We start from the raw sequence: 13,405 nt of genomic DNA on the forward strand, positions 1-13,405 counted from the left end.
ACAATTCGGGACCGATGTATGCACACATGCAGCATGAAACACTGAGTCACATCTCTCTCTATCTCTCTCTCTCGCTTTCTCTCTTCTCCCTTTTTCTCTTTTATTTTAATTAGCCATGCAACAATTAAAAGATTCACAAACTAAATTGAACCTTGTCTCCCTCTCCTCTCGACTCGATTTCAGCACCTGTCAAAACAACACCCCTTGTTGGAGTCATTATGCAAAACTCATACGCACAAAACCAGCATGTGCGAGAAGAAAACAGCAATTATTTCTGATATTCACTTATTTGGGGGTTACATTGACATTTAAGTTTTCCACAAAGGTAATCTTTGTTCGCCGCAGCTGAGAGGTAGAGAGGGTGTCGAGAGAAAACAGACTGTCACCTTCAGACAGTCAAATAAGTGATTGTGATACAGCTTCATATCGCATTAAGCCAGCTCCTCTTTGGTGTCCTTAAAGGTATAGTTCACCCCCAAATAAGGACTTTTTTTTTGTTCTGTAAAACATGTCACAAGATATTATAAAAAAATTATTTTGTCTACATGTTAAGAAGCAAACAGTGCAGGTTTGATCATTCAGAATGCTCTTCAACATATATTTATGTGTGTGATCTACAGAAAGCATACAGGTTTGGAACGACATGAGGGGGAGTGAAAGATGACATAATTTACATTTCTGGGTCAGCTATATCTTTTAAAGTTCAGAGCTTGATACAACACAACAGTTGCAGTTTTGGTGGAGGGGTGTAGCGCTCAGTCCTAACAATGGAGGCCTGAATTATAATTTTTTTTTTAAGGATTTCTAGTAGTATCCATCAGCATTGTCCCAGAGTTGCTGTCCTGAGCAGAAGAAAAGATGATGTAAGGTTTGGATGATGGCCCTTTTGCCCATCGCCACACTGCGCTCATTGTTTTTCGGCTTTTCTGTGCTGAGGTGTAGTCATGCGTGACGGCTGGTTCGAACACGACTCGCTCGGCCTTGCCACGAAGACACATCCCTGTGTTTCTGACGGGGCTGCCAAAAGATCTTCAGGTCAGACAAGGTTAAACGATTCTTTTTCTGCCTTTAGTGTCTGCAACCTCATGCACAATTGAAATTTCTCCATAGTTGTGGGCGGAAACCACAAGGGAAATTTTTAGAGATGAATCGTCACGTGTTGACCTTTAGTAAAGTATGTTTTACGCTATTTTAGCCTTCATCGCCGGTCACTTGACTTTGTTTCTTTCTTTGTTTGCGAGCGAGGTGAACAGCGTAGCACTTTTCTTTGTCGCTATCCCACTTTTTATGCACAGACCCCCTCTACAATTTAACAAATGCTCACAGTTATCCATCTTTTTTCCCCTCTCACAGTCTGAGATCTACAGACAGGAGGCTTGACATGCTGTGACTACCATTGTACCTCTCTCGCACACACATACACGTACATACAGAGCACATCTGCTGGTCTTCGGGATAATGCTGCACATGTTTAACATAAAGGGAGGCTTTGAGCTTCAGGCCGGCTCTGGATGATGATGAGGATGAGGATGCAGCAGGCCAGGACAATGAACTGTGGGAATTCTTTGGTCTCCCACTGATCTTCCCTCCCCTGGCATCCCAACAAGCCTGTCAGACACACAGGATAAAAGCAGCAGCATTTTTCTCTCTGCTCATCCTTTCAAGGGCTCATACTGATCTGTAGAGATGAGCTGAAAGCTGAACTACCTGTTGAAATGTTCTCTTAAGATGCTCTCAATGACATATTGTGCCAGACAGACACCGGCAGAGACTGAGAGAGTTTTGCAGGCTGATCTAACAGAAGAGAGCTGTGTAGAGAGGAAGGCGATGCGACCCATGTGTATTTGTAACTGTAACAATTTGTCTGTGGTGGCTTTGCAACCTATGAACTAGGTATAATTAGGTCACTTACTGTCTAACCACAAATAAGAAAACAACCTGCATCATGCAGAGAGCTGTTTGCTGGATGAGAACAAGTTTGTCCTTTCAGGCTGCGTGCATTTCTTCTGTTTGATTCAGTTTCGGTCTTGTGCTGGGAACCTTTGCTTAATGCCTCATTACAGCCACTAATAATCCAGTTCAGTCAAAGAGCATCGGGAGGAAGAAAAACAAGCCACGTTTTATTGGATTAATTAGAACTATTCTGAAGACCACCTGCAACAGACTAAACACAGGCAGAGAGAGAGAGAAGGACAGATCGGACTTCGCTGATAAACGTGCAATGATTTTAACTATCGCTATCAGTTTATGATTTTGTTGTTGTGCATTTCTGGCCATATTCCCATAGGTGCATAGCATGCAGTGCTGTTTCCATCCATTAAATATGCAGCATATGGCAGCCATTTTCAAACATCAAAGAGTTCATTCTTTTTTGTTTTATACGGGGTCCACTAATGATTCGGGGGAAATAAAAATGACTTTTGCACTTTCTGTAAATAATGATTGATTTATCAATAACGATGACCTCTTTCATAATTAATTAATCAGCTACTGCATAATAATTAGTCGATGGATCCTGGTCGATAAAGCTTCACAATAACAGAGCAGCTAATGGCATCGCGATCAATATTTTTATTTTCATTTCAACTTGTGAATACTTTGACTTCAGTTTGCTTTACTTGTCACTGCCTTCTCCCCCCTCCAAACCACAATTTTCTGTAAATGTGCACATACTTTTCCCAAACAAGGATGCAGAAGGACACCAAAATTATGTTATATCAAGACGCAAAGCCCTGAAGACCCAGATCTGCTCTGTGTTATTTGATTTAGGGCTTGAACATGCTGTGTAATCTAGAACATTTAAGGATTAAATGGGTTAAATTTCCTCTTTGAGGTTAACAGTACACTTAAAAACTCTTTGTTCAGAGTCCATTCAAGGCTAAAGTTTACCTGTGTGCGTGTGTATGTGTGTTATACGGAAACCTTGATTCTGCCCTACATGTTGATTTGCGAGAAGCCACTAGAGGACCAGCTCAAGGACGTGAATGCACACAGGTACCTCAAGTTTAATGTCATATTTTGTCGCTACAGAGGCCTTAATTTAGTCGTTTTCACCTTGACGTTCCAAAATCAAAGCCTAGCTCTCCCGAAAGCTATCTAACTGCCAGATAATGCAAAATATATTCATGCACTTTGCAATTCTTACTGCAGGCTCTATCAGAAACCACAATCAGTTCAAATATCTTATATGCACCTTTGTTTAACATCAGTGCATCACATTTGCCACTTGAATCACAAAGTGCACTGGTGTGTTTGCATTTCTCATGGTGATATAGAGATCATGCTATATGCTCATAGCATGTTATGCTAAGGCATAAATCGCACTGTGTGCTCTCTGGTGTTGAAACAATGGCCAGCTTGACAAAGCAAAGAAAAGAAGAGAAGGACATCATCTGATGATGCCATGTGCACCCTCTAATTAAAATGTGGTTTGCAGAGCTTGCAAAAGGAGCAAAATGTGATGTAAAGTGAGGTAAAGATAAGACATAAATCCGGTTGTTTTGCCATGTTGCTTGAAAGGCTCAGTATTAACCACAGACTGTAAAGCTGCATGCCACTGGGCCCTGTGTGACAGTGCACTAAAGGAAGTCTCAGTGGCTTTTCAAGAGACACGGCGGCGGTGCACGCGTTAATTAGAGCACGCTGCTGCAGTTACACTACGTGTGACAGGTAGTATCAGGCCGCTGAGACTCGATCGTTTCGTCTAGCTCGTGGCTAACCCAGCTGCCCCAGCCTGAAGAGCGCGAGTGAGGGAGAGGGAGAGAGGAGGGGGAAGAGGGAGAAAGGGGGTCTGGGACAAGAAGCCACCACCGTGTTTGCTGTCAGGCCTACATGCTGTGGGCCATGACTCAATGGCACTGATCCAAATAGGTGAGGCATTAACATTTCTAACAGAGGAAGGATAGGTACTGAAACTTTGCAGGGCATTCTACAAATGCAGATAGCAGAGATGTGCATTGCTGAAGAAATGTATTAAGAGGCAGAACGCTGAAACCTTAAATGTGCTATAAATGAAGTTGAGTGTTTTAAATTTGCTTCTAGGTATAGCTATAAATGAGCAACCACATGAAAACATAAAGAAGCGAATAGCGCATAGATTTTTTAAGCTTTATTTTGAATTAAAATGACAATGTATGCATTTTGACAAATTGCCACCCCCCCCCCCCCCCCCACCGCCCCCGTCCCCAAATGTGCTTGCTGTTCTGCAAATTTGGTTCAGAGGCATTTTCAGATATGCATTAAGCATAGCGATGTATAAGAGTAGATTTATTTAGATTTTAATGACTTTGTTTCGTTTGAGATAAGGCTTTTGGCTTGGAGTTTCTGCTAATTATACTGTGGAAAATATGCACTTTACTGATAATTGTTCCATAGTGATGCCTCTCTTAAAGTATTCCCAGTATCAAATTTATTTATTAATGTATTCAATTCTTAATTTATTTATAGATGCTCTTTAAAATATTGCAGACTGTGTGTGTTATTGTTTGTGGATGTATTTGTGTCAGGCATTTTCATTCACATATGAACTTAATACTTTGCCTCTGCAGAAGTGAGTGTTTGTGTGTGTGTGTGTGTGTGTGTGTGTGTGTGTGTGTGTGTGTGAGAGTGTATGACACCTCTTTAACTATATGAAATGTCCTTTTTAATCAGAAAAAAAAAAAAAAAAAAAAAAACGAAATGACTTGGGAGCAAGGAAGGCATATTAATGCACTTCATTTGCATACAGTCGTCAGACTATGTTTAAAAACAAACTGGATTTGTCAGTTCATTTCACATTGTTCCTTTGTCTATCTGCCTTTGTTATATGGTAAAGATAAAGAAAGAAATCAAATTGAAGAAAAGGGCAAGCAGTTATCTCTCCAAATGAGCAACTGCTCATCATGCCTAGCTTAAATCATAGATTTCTATTGCAGAAGGCTAGCCACATTCAAAAAGGGCCTCGTCTGATATCTGCCAGGATTTGCTGCGACGTCGACAAAGCCAATTTGAACAACTCGCTACCCAAAGAAACGCCAAAGTCATAAGGCATCGCACTAAACCCAAACATCACCCAGCACTTTTAGGCCTTTGTCTGAGGACCGTTGCTTTAAATAGATGACCTGGCAGAGCGAACCATCCGTGATTTATATTTGTCTTGCATTTACTCCTGTATTACAATTTGCTGAATATCAGAAATCCTTACAGAACTGCTTAGCCATATATAATTTGCAGTGCACGTGCTTACACTCGTGAGAGTGTTTATAACACACCCAGTCTTTAAATACATAATACACCTACAGTGTATTGTTCGCATCCAGATTCCAGCCTTTTTTTTCTTTTAAATTCCTCAGAGTTATAGCTCTGGACAAAAGAGGAATGGCATTCAGCAGCAGCCCACAGTGTGTTTAGCAGCGACTGGAAGTGGCCTCAGTGTTTTTATTCATGTTGGAGAGATAAGACTTCAACCGACATGGCGTAGGAAGAGCAAATAGCTAAAGAACAGGCGGCCCTTATTAGAGTTCTTATGAGAGCATCAGCAAATATGTGCTCCAAGCCCACTGTCTTCTACTGCAGACTGAGTGTGTGTGTGTGCTGGTTTCTTTGCCTTTGTGTATTTTTCTCCAGAAATGCGATTTTTGTACCACCCCAGTAGGTTCCTTCAACTGGTTGTCGGAATTGCTGTTCTGTTATTTGTTCTGTTATTTGTTTTCCTGTGCATTAGATCATGTGAAAACCATGTACAGATGCTGTCATTCTGCCACAAGAAACAGTGAAATATAATGTGTCAGCAGCTCAGGTGCTGAGTCATTAGGTAGTCCCTCTCTAATAAGTAAACTGGGTCAATCTGCACCATTTAAAAGGTTTATTAATGACCAAAGGGTGTGGGTTCCTGGCCCAGAACACTTTACCCTTCCTCAGGCGATGAGTGTGTGAGAGGCAAACCAGCGTGTGTTTCCAAATAATGTGGAGAGAAAAGAAAGCTCTCATCTCCATTATTGTGGACGCAGTTTACTGAACACCTGTTCTTGCCATTGTCTTTGTTAAAATGACCACAGTGCATTTATTTCACATTCATAATCATGTGTTAAAGCACATAACCACCGTTACCAGGCAGCATACTAATCAGCTTAATGAGATATTATACAACATTTTGTTGACCAAAGCAAAATTCACTTTATTGTTTCTGAAGCTTGACCCTGTCAGTTGCAGGGGAATGCAGCAACATCATTATCCTTCCTGAAGATGGTGAGTAGCAAGCAAAAAAAGCACAAGCTATCCAGATGACAACAGACACTGCTCATGTATTCGTTTTAGGCTGACAGTTCATTGGGCCACTCTGATACTTTGGGAACCCTGTCAATAACGCCAACTGTTGTTTTCTTCTCATCGGAAGACATACGAGAGTGAGAGAACAGAGAGAGAGGGGAAAAAAGAAGGTGAACACAGAATGATTTGCATCAAACGTAATGTGCCTCTTAATGGAAAATTACGCCAAGACAAGTGTCGCAGCAGTGAGATAAGGGCTTGTGTTTACTGGAGTAACCCCTTGGTTTTAAGTGCTATTGTTAATATCATAATTGTAGTATTGCAGCGGCTTCATGACAATACCATTGCTCCGTTTCATTAAGGCGTGTAATTGGAGGGATTCTGATAGGATGGGACCAAGTAGCTTAATTATGCGGCGCCTTGCCGTGTTTACTGGGTAATTATTGCCTCCAAAATTGTGTTACTGTTTGAGAAAAAGTTCTGAGAGTTGCAGCTTCTCTCCCCAAGTGTGAGAGTACATGTAGTACTTCATAAATCAGAGGGAGATGAACTCTTTTTTTTCTTCACACTTGTCACTGAAGTGCAGTCATCATTGTTAACCATTTCCTCACACCATAGTCAGACTGCTGACACACAAAGGGGTACTCAAGAATGAACTGAATTAACTGCCATATGGTGTGATTTCTTTTGCCAGACAATGCAATATATAATCGGAGATGTACTGTAGATCCACATAAAAGACTATATCTACTGTTTTGTTTCCACCCCTACACCAACTTCAGCAAAAAATTAAACACCTTTGTGTTTGTGCTAATGCCTAAGACAGACTTGACGCTGTGATGCTATTTAACTTGGAAATATGACCTTCACCACACTATGCAGTATTTCTAAAGGTCTAAGAGAAAAGGTCTTTATTTTTCATGAAATCTGAGAGCAGAGTGGGTGTTCTTCACAAACAGTTCTCAGACAATGGTGAAGTTAAGATAAGTCTGCTGTGACCTGTTCTGTTCAAATTGTTGCACGTTTACTCCTATTGTGGATATTTGTTACTATGTATGTGATGTTCCGCGTATCATTTTACTTTCATTGATATATTGTGTAGTATTTCCTGTTGATTATGCATAGTGATAATAATACGTTTACTAGTGATGCCTTGATGCTACAAGGAGGTGTGTGTTGACTGTGTACCTGCTCTTTTATGTGTTTGAATAGTCTACTTAATGCCTGCTTTGTGTCTTTTGTCCTTTAGGATGGAGGACTCTAGTTTGTGCCTTGGTGTATCCTCGGTGGTCCCGGATGCTGACACCCATCTCAGCAATGCAGTACTTAATGGCCGTTACCCAATCAGTCAGAAACTTCATCAGCTGACTGCTCAGCTTGGTCATGCCTTTCCTGAATTACAGAGTCACCAACAGATCCCAGAAGAAAAGGCAGCCACCCCACTGGATGAGAAAACCCACGCTGCCTTAGCTAGTCAGCCAATCAGCAGTCAGATGGCCTTACTGGCCAACCAGCTTAACCGTGACATGGATGTGGGTGCCCTTAGTGGTCTCAATGGCCGTGTTGATTTGCAGCAATTTCTCAATGGGCAGAACTTGGGAATCATGTCCCAGATGAACGACATAGAAGATGATGCCCGCAAGAACCGCAAATACCCCTGTCCGCTATGTGGCAAGCGCTTCCGCTTCAACAGCATCCTGTCTCTTCATATGCGCACACACACTGGAGAGAAGCCCTTCAAATGCCCTTATTGTGACCACAGAGCTGCTCAAAAGGGTAACTTGAAGATTCACCTCCGCACCCATAAGCTGGGAAATCTTGGTAAGGGCCGTGGTCGCGTACGTGAGGAAAACCGGCTGCTTCATGAACTCGAAGAGAGGGCCATTCTACGTGATAAGCAAATGAGGAACAGCTTGCTGCAACCCTCTCAACCTCTTCCACCCCACTTGGGTATCCAGGGTCATAACCAGCAACAGCCTAGCTCTGCCTGTGGCCTGCTCACTCCAACCAGTATTGGTGGCTCGCCTGATGGACTGAGCCAGCCGTCTGCCTCACCTAAACCTGCAGGTACCAATCTGCAAGATGAGCAACCCCTTAATCCAGCCCAAGGATTTCGATGCACTTTTTGCAAGGGTAAATTTAAAAAGCGTGAGGAGCTAGAGCGCCACATTCGCATTCTCCACAAGCCCTACAAGTGTACCCTGTGTGAATTTGCTGCTTCCCAGGAAGAGGACCTCATCTCCCATGTGGAAAAAACCCACATCACAGCTGAATCAGCCCAGGGACAAGGCACAGGAGCTGGCAATGGAGAGAAGCCCAACAATGAATTTCGCTGTGAGGTTTGTGGCCAGGTTTTCAGTCAAGCTTGGTTTCTGAAAGGCCACATGCGGAAGCACAAAGACTCCTTCGAGCATTGCTGCCAGATCTGTGGACGCCGTTTCAAGGAGCCCTGGTTCCTTAAGAATCACATGAAGGTGCATCTCAACAAGCTGGCTATAAAGAGCAAGCCTCCTGTTGGTGGAGGAGCTGGTGAAGATGGACCCTCTGTGAACAGCATGAGCAGCCTGGCTCAAGAAGCCCACGCCAATTTGTATTCACGTTACATTTCTTGTCTACGAAGTGGCTTCCTCACACCTGACAAGCAAAGCCTGGCTGAACAGCAGCACCAGATGCTGGCCAAGGCCGGTATAGCTATGAAGGAAAAGGAAATGCTTGGAAAGCTCCTAAGCCCAATGGCCAGCATGGGCCATGGCTTAGGGGAAAATGAAAAGCGCTCACTCTTGGGTTGCCTTAACCTGGTGCCCCCTCTGAAGTCAAGCTGTATGGAGCGCTTGCAAGCTGCAGCTAAGGTGGCAGAGATGGACCCCCTGAACAGCTATCAAGCCTGGCAAATCATGGCACGTGGAATGGCTATGGAACGATCCTTCATGCCAAAAGAGCAGCACCATGAGGGGCATGGACAAGAAGATGAACTTGCCAGTGCAGCTGGGATTGTTCACTTTGGGAAAGACAAGCTTGATCACCCAACCTTAGGCTCTAGTGATGGTTCCAAGCAAAAGCAATACCCTGATGTCCTTCATGGAGTGAAGACAAGTGGAGGCATGATGCCCTTGAAAGATGAGGGTGTAAGCTTTGATAGCCACCGTGAGTTCTTGCCTCACCATGGGGGTCTGGGCCTGGGCCAAGGGCTTGAGTACAGCCTGGCTGGCCTGAAAGAGAAAGCAACTGAATGTCCCGACTGTGGCAGAGTTTTTAGAACCTACCACCAGATGGTGGTCCACTCCCGGGTACACAGCAAGGAACGTCGAACCCTAGAGGACAGCTCCCACCATGGTCTGGATGAAAGGCGTGGCTCAGCTAGCGACCCTGAATCTCAGTCCATCAGCCGATCAACCACCCCAGGCTCCTCCAATGTGACGGAGGAAAGCGGTGCTGGAGGTGGACACTCCCAAACGGGCAGTGTACAGGATGACAGTCCCCACCCTTCTTCTCCATCTTCAGGTAAGAAAAGTATCAGTCAACTTGAGTGACTTATAAGCAAATCTAGGAATTAAGGTATTTTTATATATATAAAGACCATATCATTGAACATACTGTATATATTTAAATGCCTTAATGCTTTTCGGTCAACTATCTGTCATTACAGTAATAAAATGTGTGTGATGCTCACAGGATTCAGTTCTGTTAAATCAGTACATTTAAATAGCAATTATCTAATGGAAGCTTTCCAAAGTAGCAGAATTACAACCCTAAGAGAGCAATTTCACAGTGGGTAAGAACAACTGAGGAAGAACCTTTGGGATGCAAATTGATGTGATGGCCATGTCAAGGGGTTTAGATCCATACATATCACTAGCATGCTAGTTTAGTGAGACACTGATCCTCAAGCCTCAGCACGATGCCTATATTCTCTGTGTAAAGGAAATGCTAAGGTCTTTCAGAATATGTGACAGTAGGTCTTTTAAAGCTATCAAAGTTAACTGTCGACTTTAGAGATAGTTAACAATAGACAGCTAATGCAGTAGAGCCACCACTGAAACCAATGAAAAGGAAATGAATGCAGTTGCGCTCTTGTATTCTTCACAGTTACTCTTTTCAGTTTACCGAAAATGGCTGATTGTGATGTTGCTGTTAGGTGGTGTGTAGGTGATCAAACGCGCTAGCAATGTAGCAGTGCCAAATCTTAGCAGCACATTCAGCGCATAACTTTGACAAGTAATGTCACTGTTCAAATCAAACACCAGCACAGTAGGAGGAGTTAGTGTCTTTATTTACTGTGAGCTTAAACTAATTCATTAGTGAGGTTTCTGTACTTTGGCTATCCTTTGGCATCCATTAAATTCTCTGTTAACTATGAACTATACAAAGACAACATCCATATTGCATTCTCACAATGAAATGCCTATGTGGATGTATGGACATGTTATGAGTGATTAAAACATCCTGCTGCTAGGGAGAGGCACAGCAAACCCCGCCCCATCCGTGGAACTCAGAGCTTGTGAGATAACATGTATGTTTAGTGGGATTAAGTGAAGCTGCAGCTAATGATTACAGAAGTTTTAAAGGTAACTTTCTCATTCCTTGGGGTGGTACACCACTGTTAAGCAGCCTGGCTGTTAATTAGGTCACGTCTATGTGATAATCAGTTAGCTTAAGCTAAACAAGACACTAATTAAAGATATACATATAAAGCAGGTCAAAAAAATGAACTTCATTTGCTGGGTAAAATGTGCTTTTAAGTCATCAAAAAAAAAAAAAAAAACAAGGAAACCGTGGCTTAGCTTAAGGCTCTAAGCAACTCAATTTCAACAGCAAAGAAGAAATTGTTTATTTATTCCCAGTCCTTATCACCCTCATGTAGTGAGATGAGTTTGAACATGCAGTGGGCTATGTTTATTTTAATCTAAGGAATAATAACAGACAACCCCCACCCCAATTAGGGATTAATGAAAATGAGAAGAAGATAAAACCTATTTTCTTTACAGAGACTATTAAACCTAAACACTCCTCAATAGAAAAGAGGGTATGTTACGGAAGTAATTATCCAGTGAATGTAAATGCAGGAAGTTTTCTTCCGTTTGCATCTCTCTTACTATAGTTTGAGATTTAGCTCATGGCATTTTACAAACTCTTCTCAAGCTTTTGTTAGATTGGCAGGGTATTTGGAATTAAAGTGATTAGTGTTTAATAATAAAAATGTTAAGCACTAACTGAATCATGGGACAGAGAATGAAAATACAATTTATTTATTGATTCTTAGGCAGTCTCATAGCTTTTATTGCACATAAGTAGAACAGTTTTAATAAACACAAATCTGAAAAATTGGTTATGTGATGTTTTGCCAATGTTACAATTATTTTTTTTCTCTCCGTTTTACCATCTTACCATTTGCATGCTCTTTTGCTATAATATATTCTCTCTCTTTCTGTCTGAGGTTTCCTCCCGCTTGTCTGTTGGCATTTATGGACATTTTTGAAAACTATTATTATTTAAAAAATATAATATAATATAATTAATATAATATAATATAATATAATATAATATAATATAATATAATATAATATAATATAATATAATATAATATAATATAATATAATATATGATATGAAATGATACATAATATATAATATATGTATTTATTTATTTAAATAATGATAAAGATTCTCAGTTGGTTTTAAATCGCAGATATGGCCATATGTTTTGGATAATTTCATCTTGCTGAAAGATGAACTCTCACCCACGTATTTTCAGCAGGCTGAAACAGGTTCCCTTGTAGAATTTCCCAATATCGTGGCCCATCCTCTGTTACTTATATTTTAACAAGACACTCAATGCCTACAGCAGTTTCACAGCATGATGCTAGCACTACTATACTTCACTGTAGGTATGGTGTTTTTGAGGTGTGGGCAGTGTTACATTCATGCCTCACATATTGTTTTACATTTTTGGCTGGAAATCTTGGCAAAGTCCAAACATCCTCTCACATGATTCTTGAATTTGACTTCTCCTCCCCCCCCCCCCACTTTCCCAGATACAGTATGTGCCACCCAGAGGTAGCTGAGCTCGTAAAGTGAGTGATTCTTGAACCTACAGTATAATCAGTTTACAGCTTCTGAACTTTGTGGCCTGAAACTCTGTAGATTACATTCTGGTTTGCACAGTTTTCCATCATCTGGGTGTTTTGATGTTACTTTTCTCATAATTTTACTTGTAATGGCCACTCTATATAGGCCTACACATTTTTTTCATATATATTCCCACTCCCTCCTTCCCTCCCCCCTCTTTCCTGTGCGTGTGAGGTAGTGTCAAGGTAGAGTGTGATCACCAGCTGAAATCCCACGTCGCTGCCCAGCTCAGTTGGAGCAGGCAGGGAGCTCTCACTGTGCAGCGGGCATAATGCCAGCCCCCCCTCTTGTCTTGAGATTGACCTTCAGGTCTCTTTGCTTGCAAGCACAGGGAGGTGCGTGTGTTTATGGGGGAATGATGACATAGTAAGGGGCAGGCAGTTTGGCAGATTCTCTGACATACTTATTTAAAAGTATGCATGCACATGCTCAGGGGGCTGTGCTTTCAGGCCATGACACAAAACATGTACTTCACAAACCCTTACAAACTAAAGGTGTGATGTACAGGGAAGGAAGTGTTGCACTGTCTGTTTACCTACTGGTGCTTTAATGTTTAATGCAGCATATCTTTATTAGCCCAGCATTTGTTTAAGGTGGAGAAAAAAATGTATTTTCCCATCAAGATGATTTAATTTCTTTTAATTAGCAAGGATAAAAATAAGACAATACATGTTATGGTCTGTTTTTATGTTATATATATATATATATATATATATATATATGCGTTTTCATTTTGGGGGGAAGAAGGGTGTATGTTTATGTAGTATGCAACAGGATGTGGCATGTCATACCTCTGTTTTACTTTTAATATCTTGCACGTTCCTCTAACCCAAAGAGAGACTTCCTTTATCACGTGTTGATTTTCTATTCTTCTTTTTTCTTTACCCTGTCTTTAATGTACGGCCGATTCATCTGCTGTCTCCCTTCAGCAAGCTCACCCAACCTCTAAACCATCTACCCACTGCAATTTTGAGTTAAACTTGAATTACAGTAATCAACAATAACATCTCAACTGTGAAAGAAGGTCGACACAA

At 41.5% G+C, this 13,405-nt stretch overlaps 1 protein-coding gene across 8 annotated transcripts in view; it reads left to right on the plus strand.

Moving 5' to 3' along the window:
- znf536 (zinc finger protein 536) overlaps window positions 1-13,405 on the plus strand; it is a 182,783-nt gene that overhangs the window by 81,404 nt on the left and 87,974 nt on the right. For 7 of the 8 annotated variants that reach the window (XM_059534267.1, XM_059534276.1, XM_059534303.1 and 4 more), the window contains one exon: window positions 7,496-9,747. In XM_059534267.1, the coding sequence (XP_059390250.1) occupies window positions 7,496-9,747 (2,252 nt within the window). Of the gene's footprint in view, window positions 1-3,757; window positions 3,871-7,495; window positions 9,748-13,405 lie in introns of those variants that run through there. The other variant, XM_059534312.1, reaches the window with a different exon arrangement.

The sequence above is a fragment of the Carassius carassius genome, chromosome 3, assembly GCF_963082965.1.
Source record: "Carassius carassius chromosome 3, fCarCar2.1, whole genome shotgun sequence".
Taxonomy (NCBI): Eukaryota; Metazoa; Chordata; class Actinopteri; order Cypriniformes; family Cyprinidae; genus Carassius; species Carassius carassius.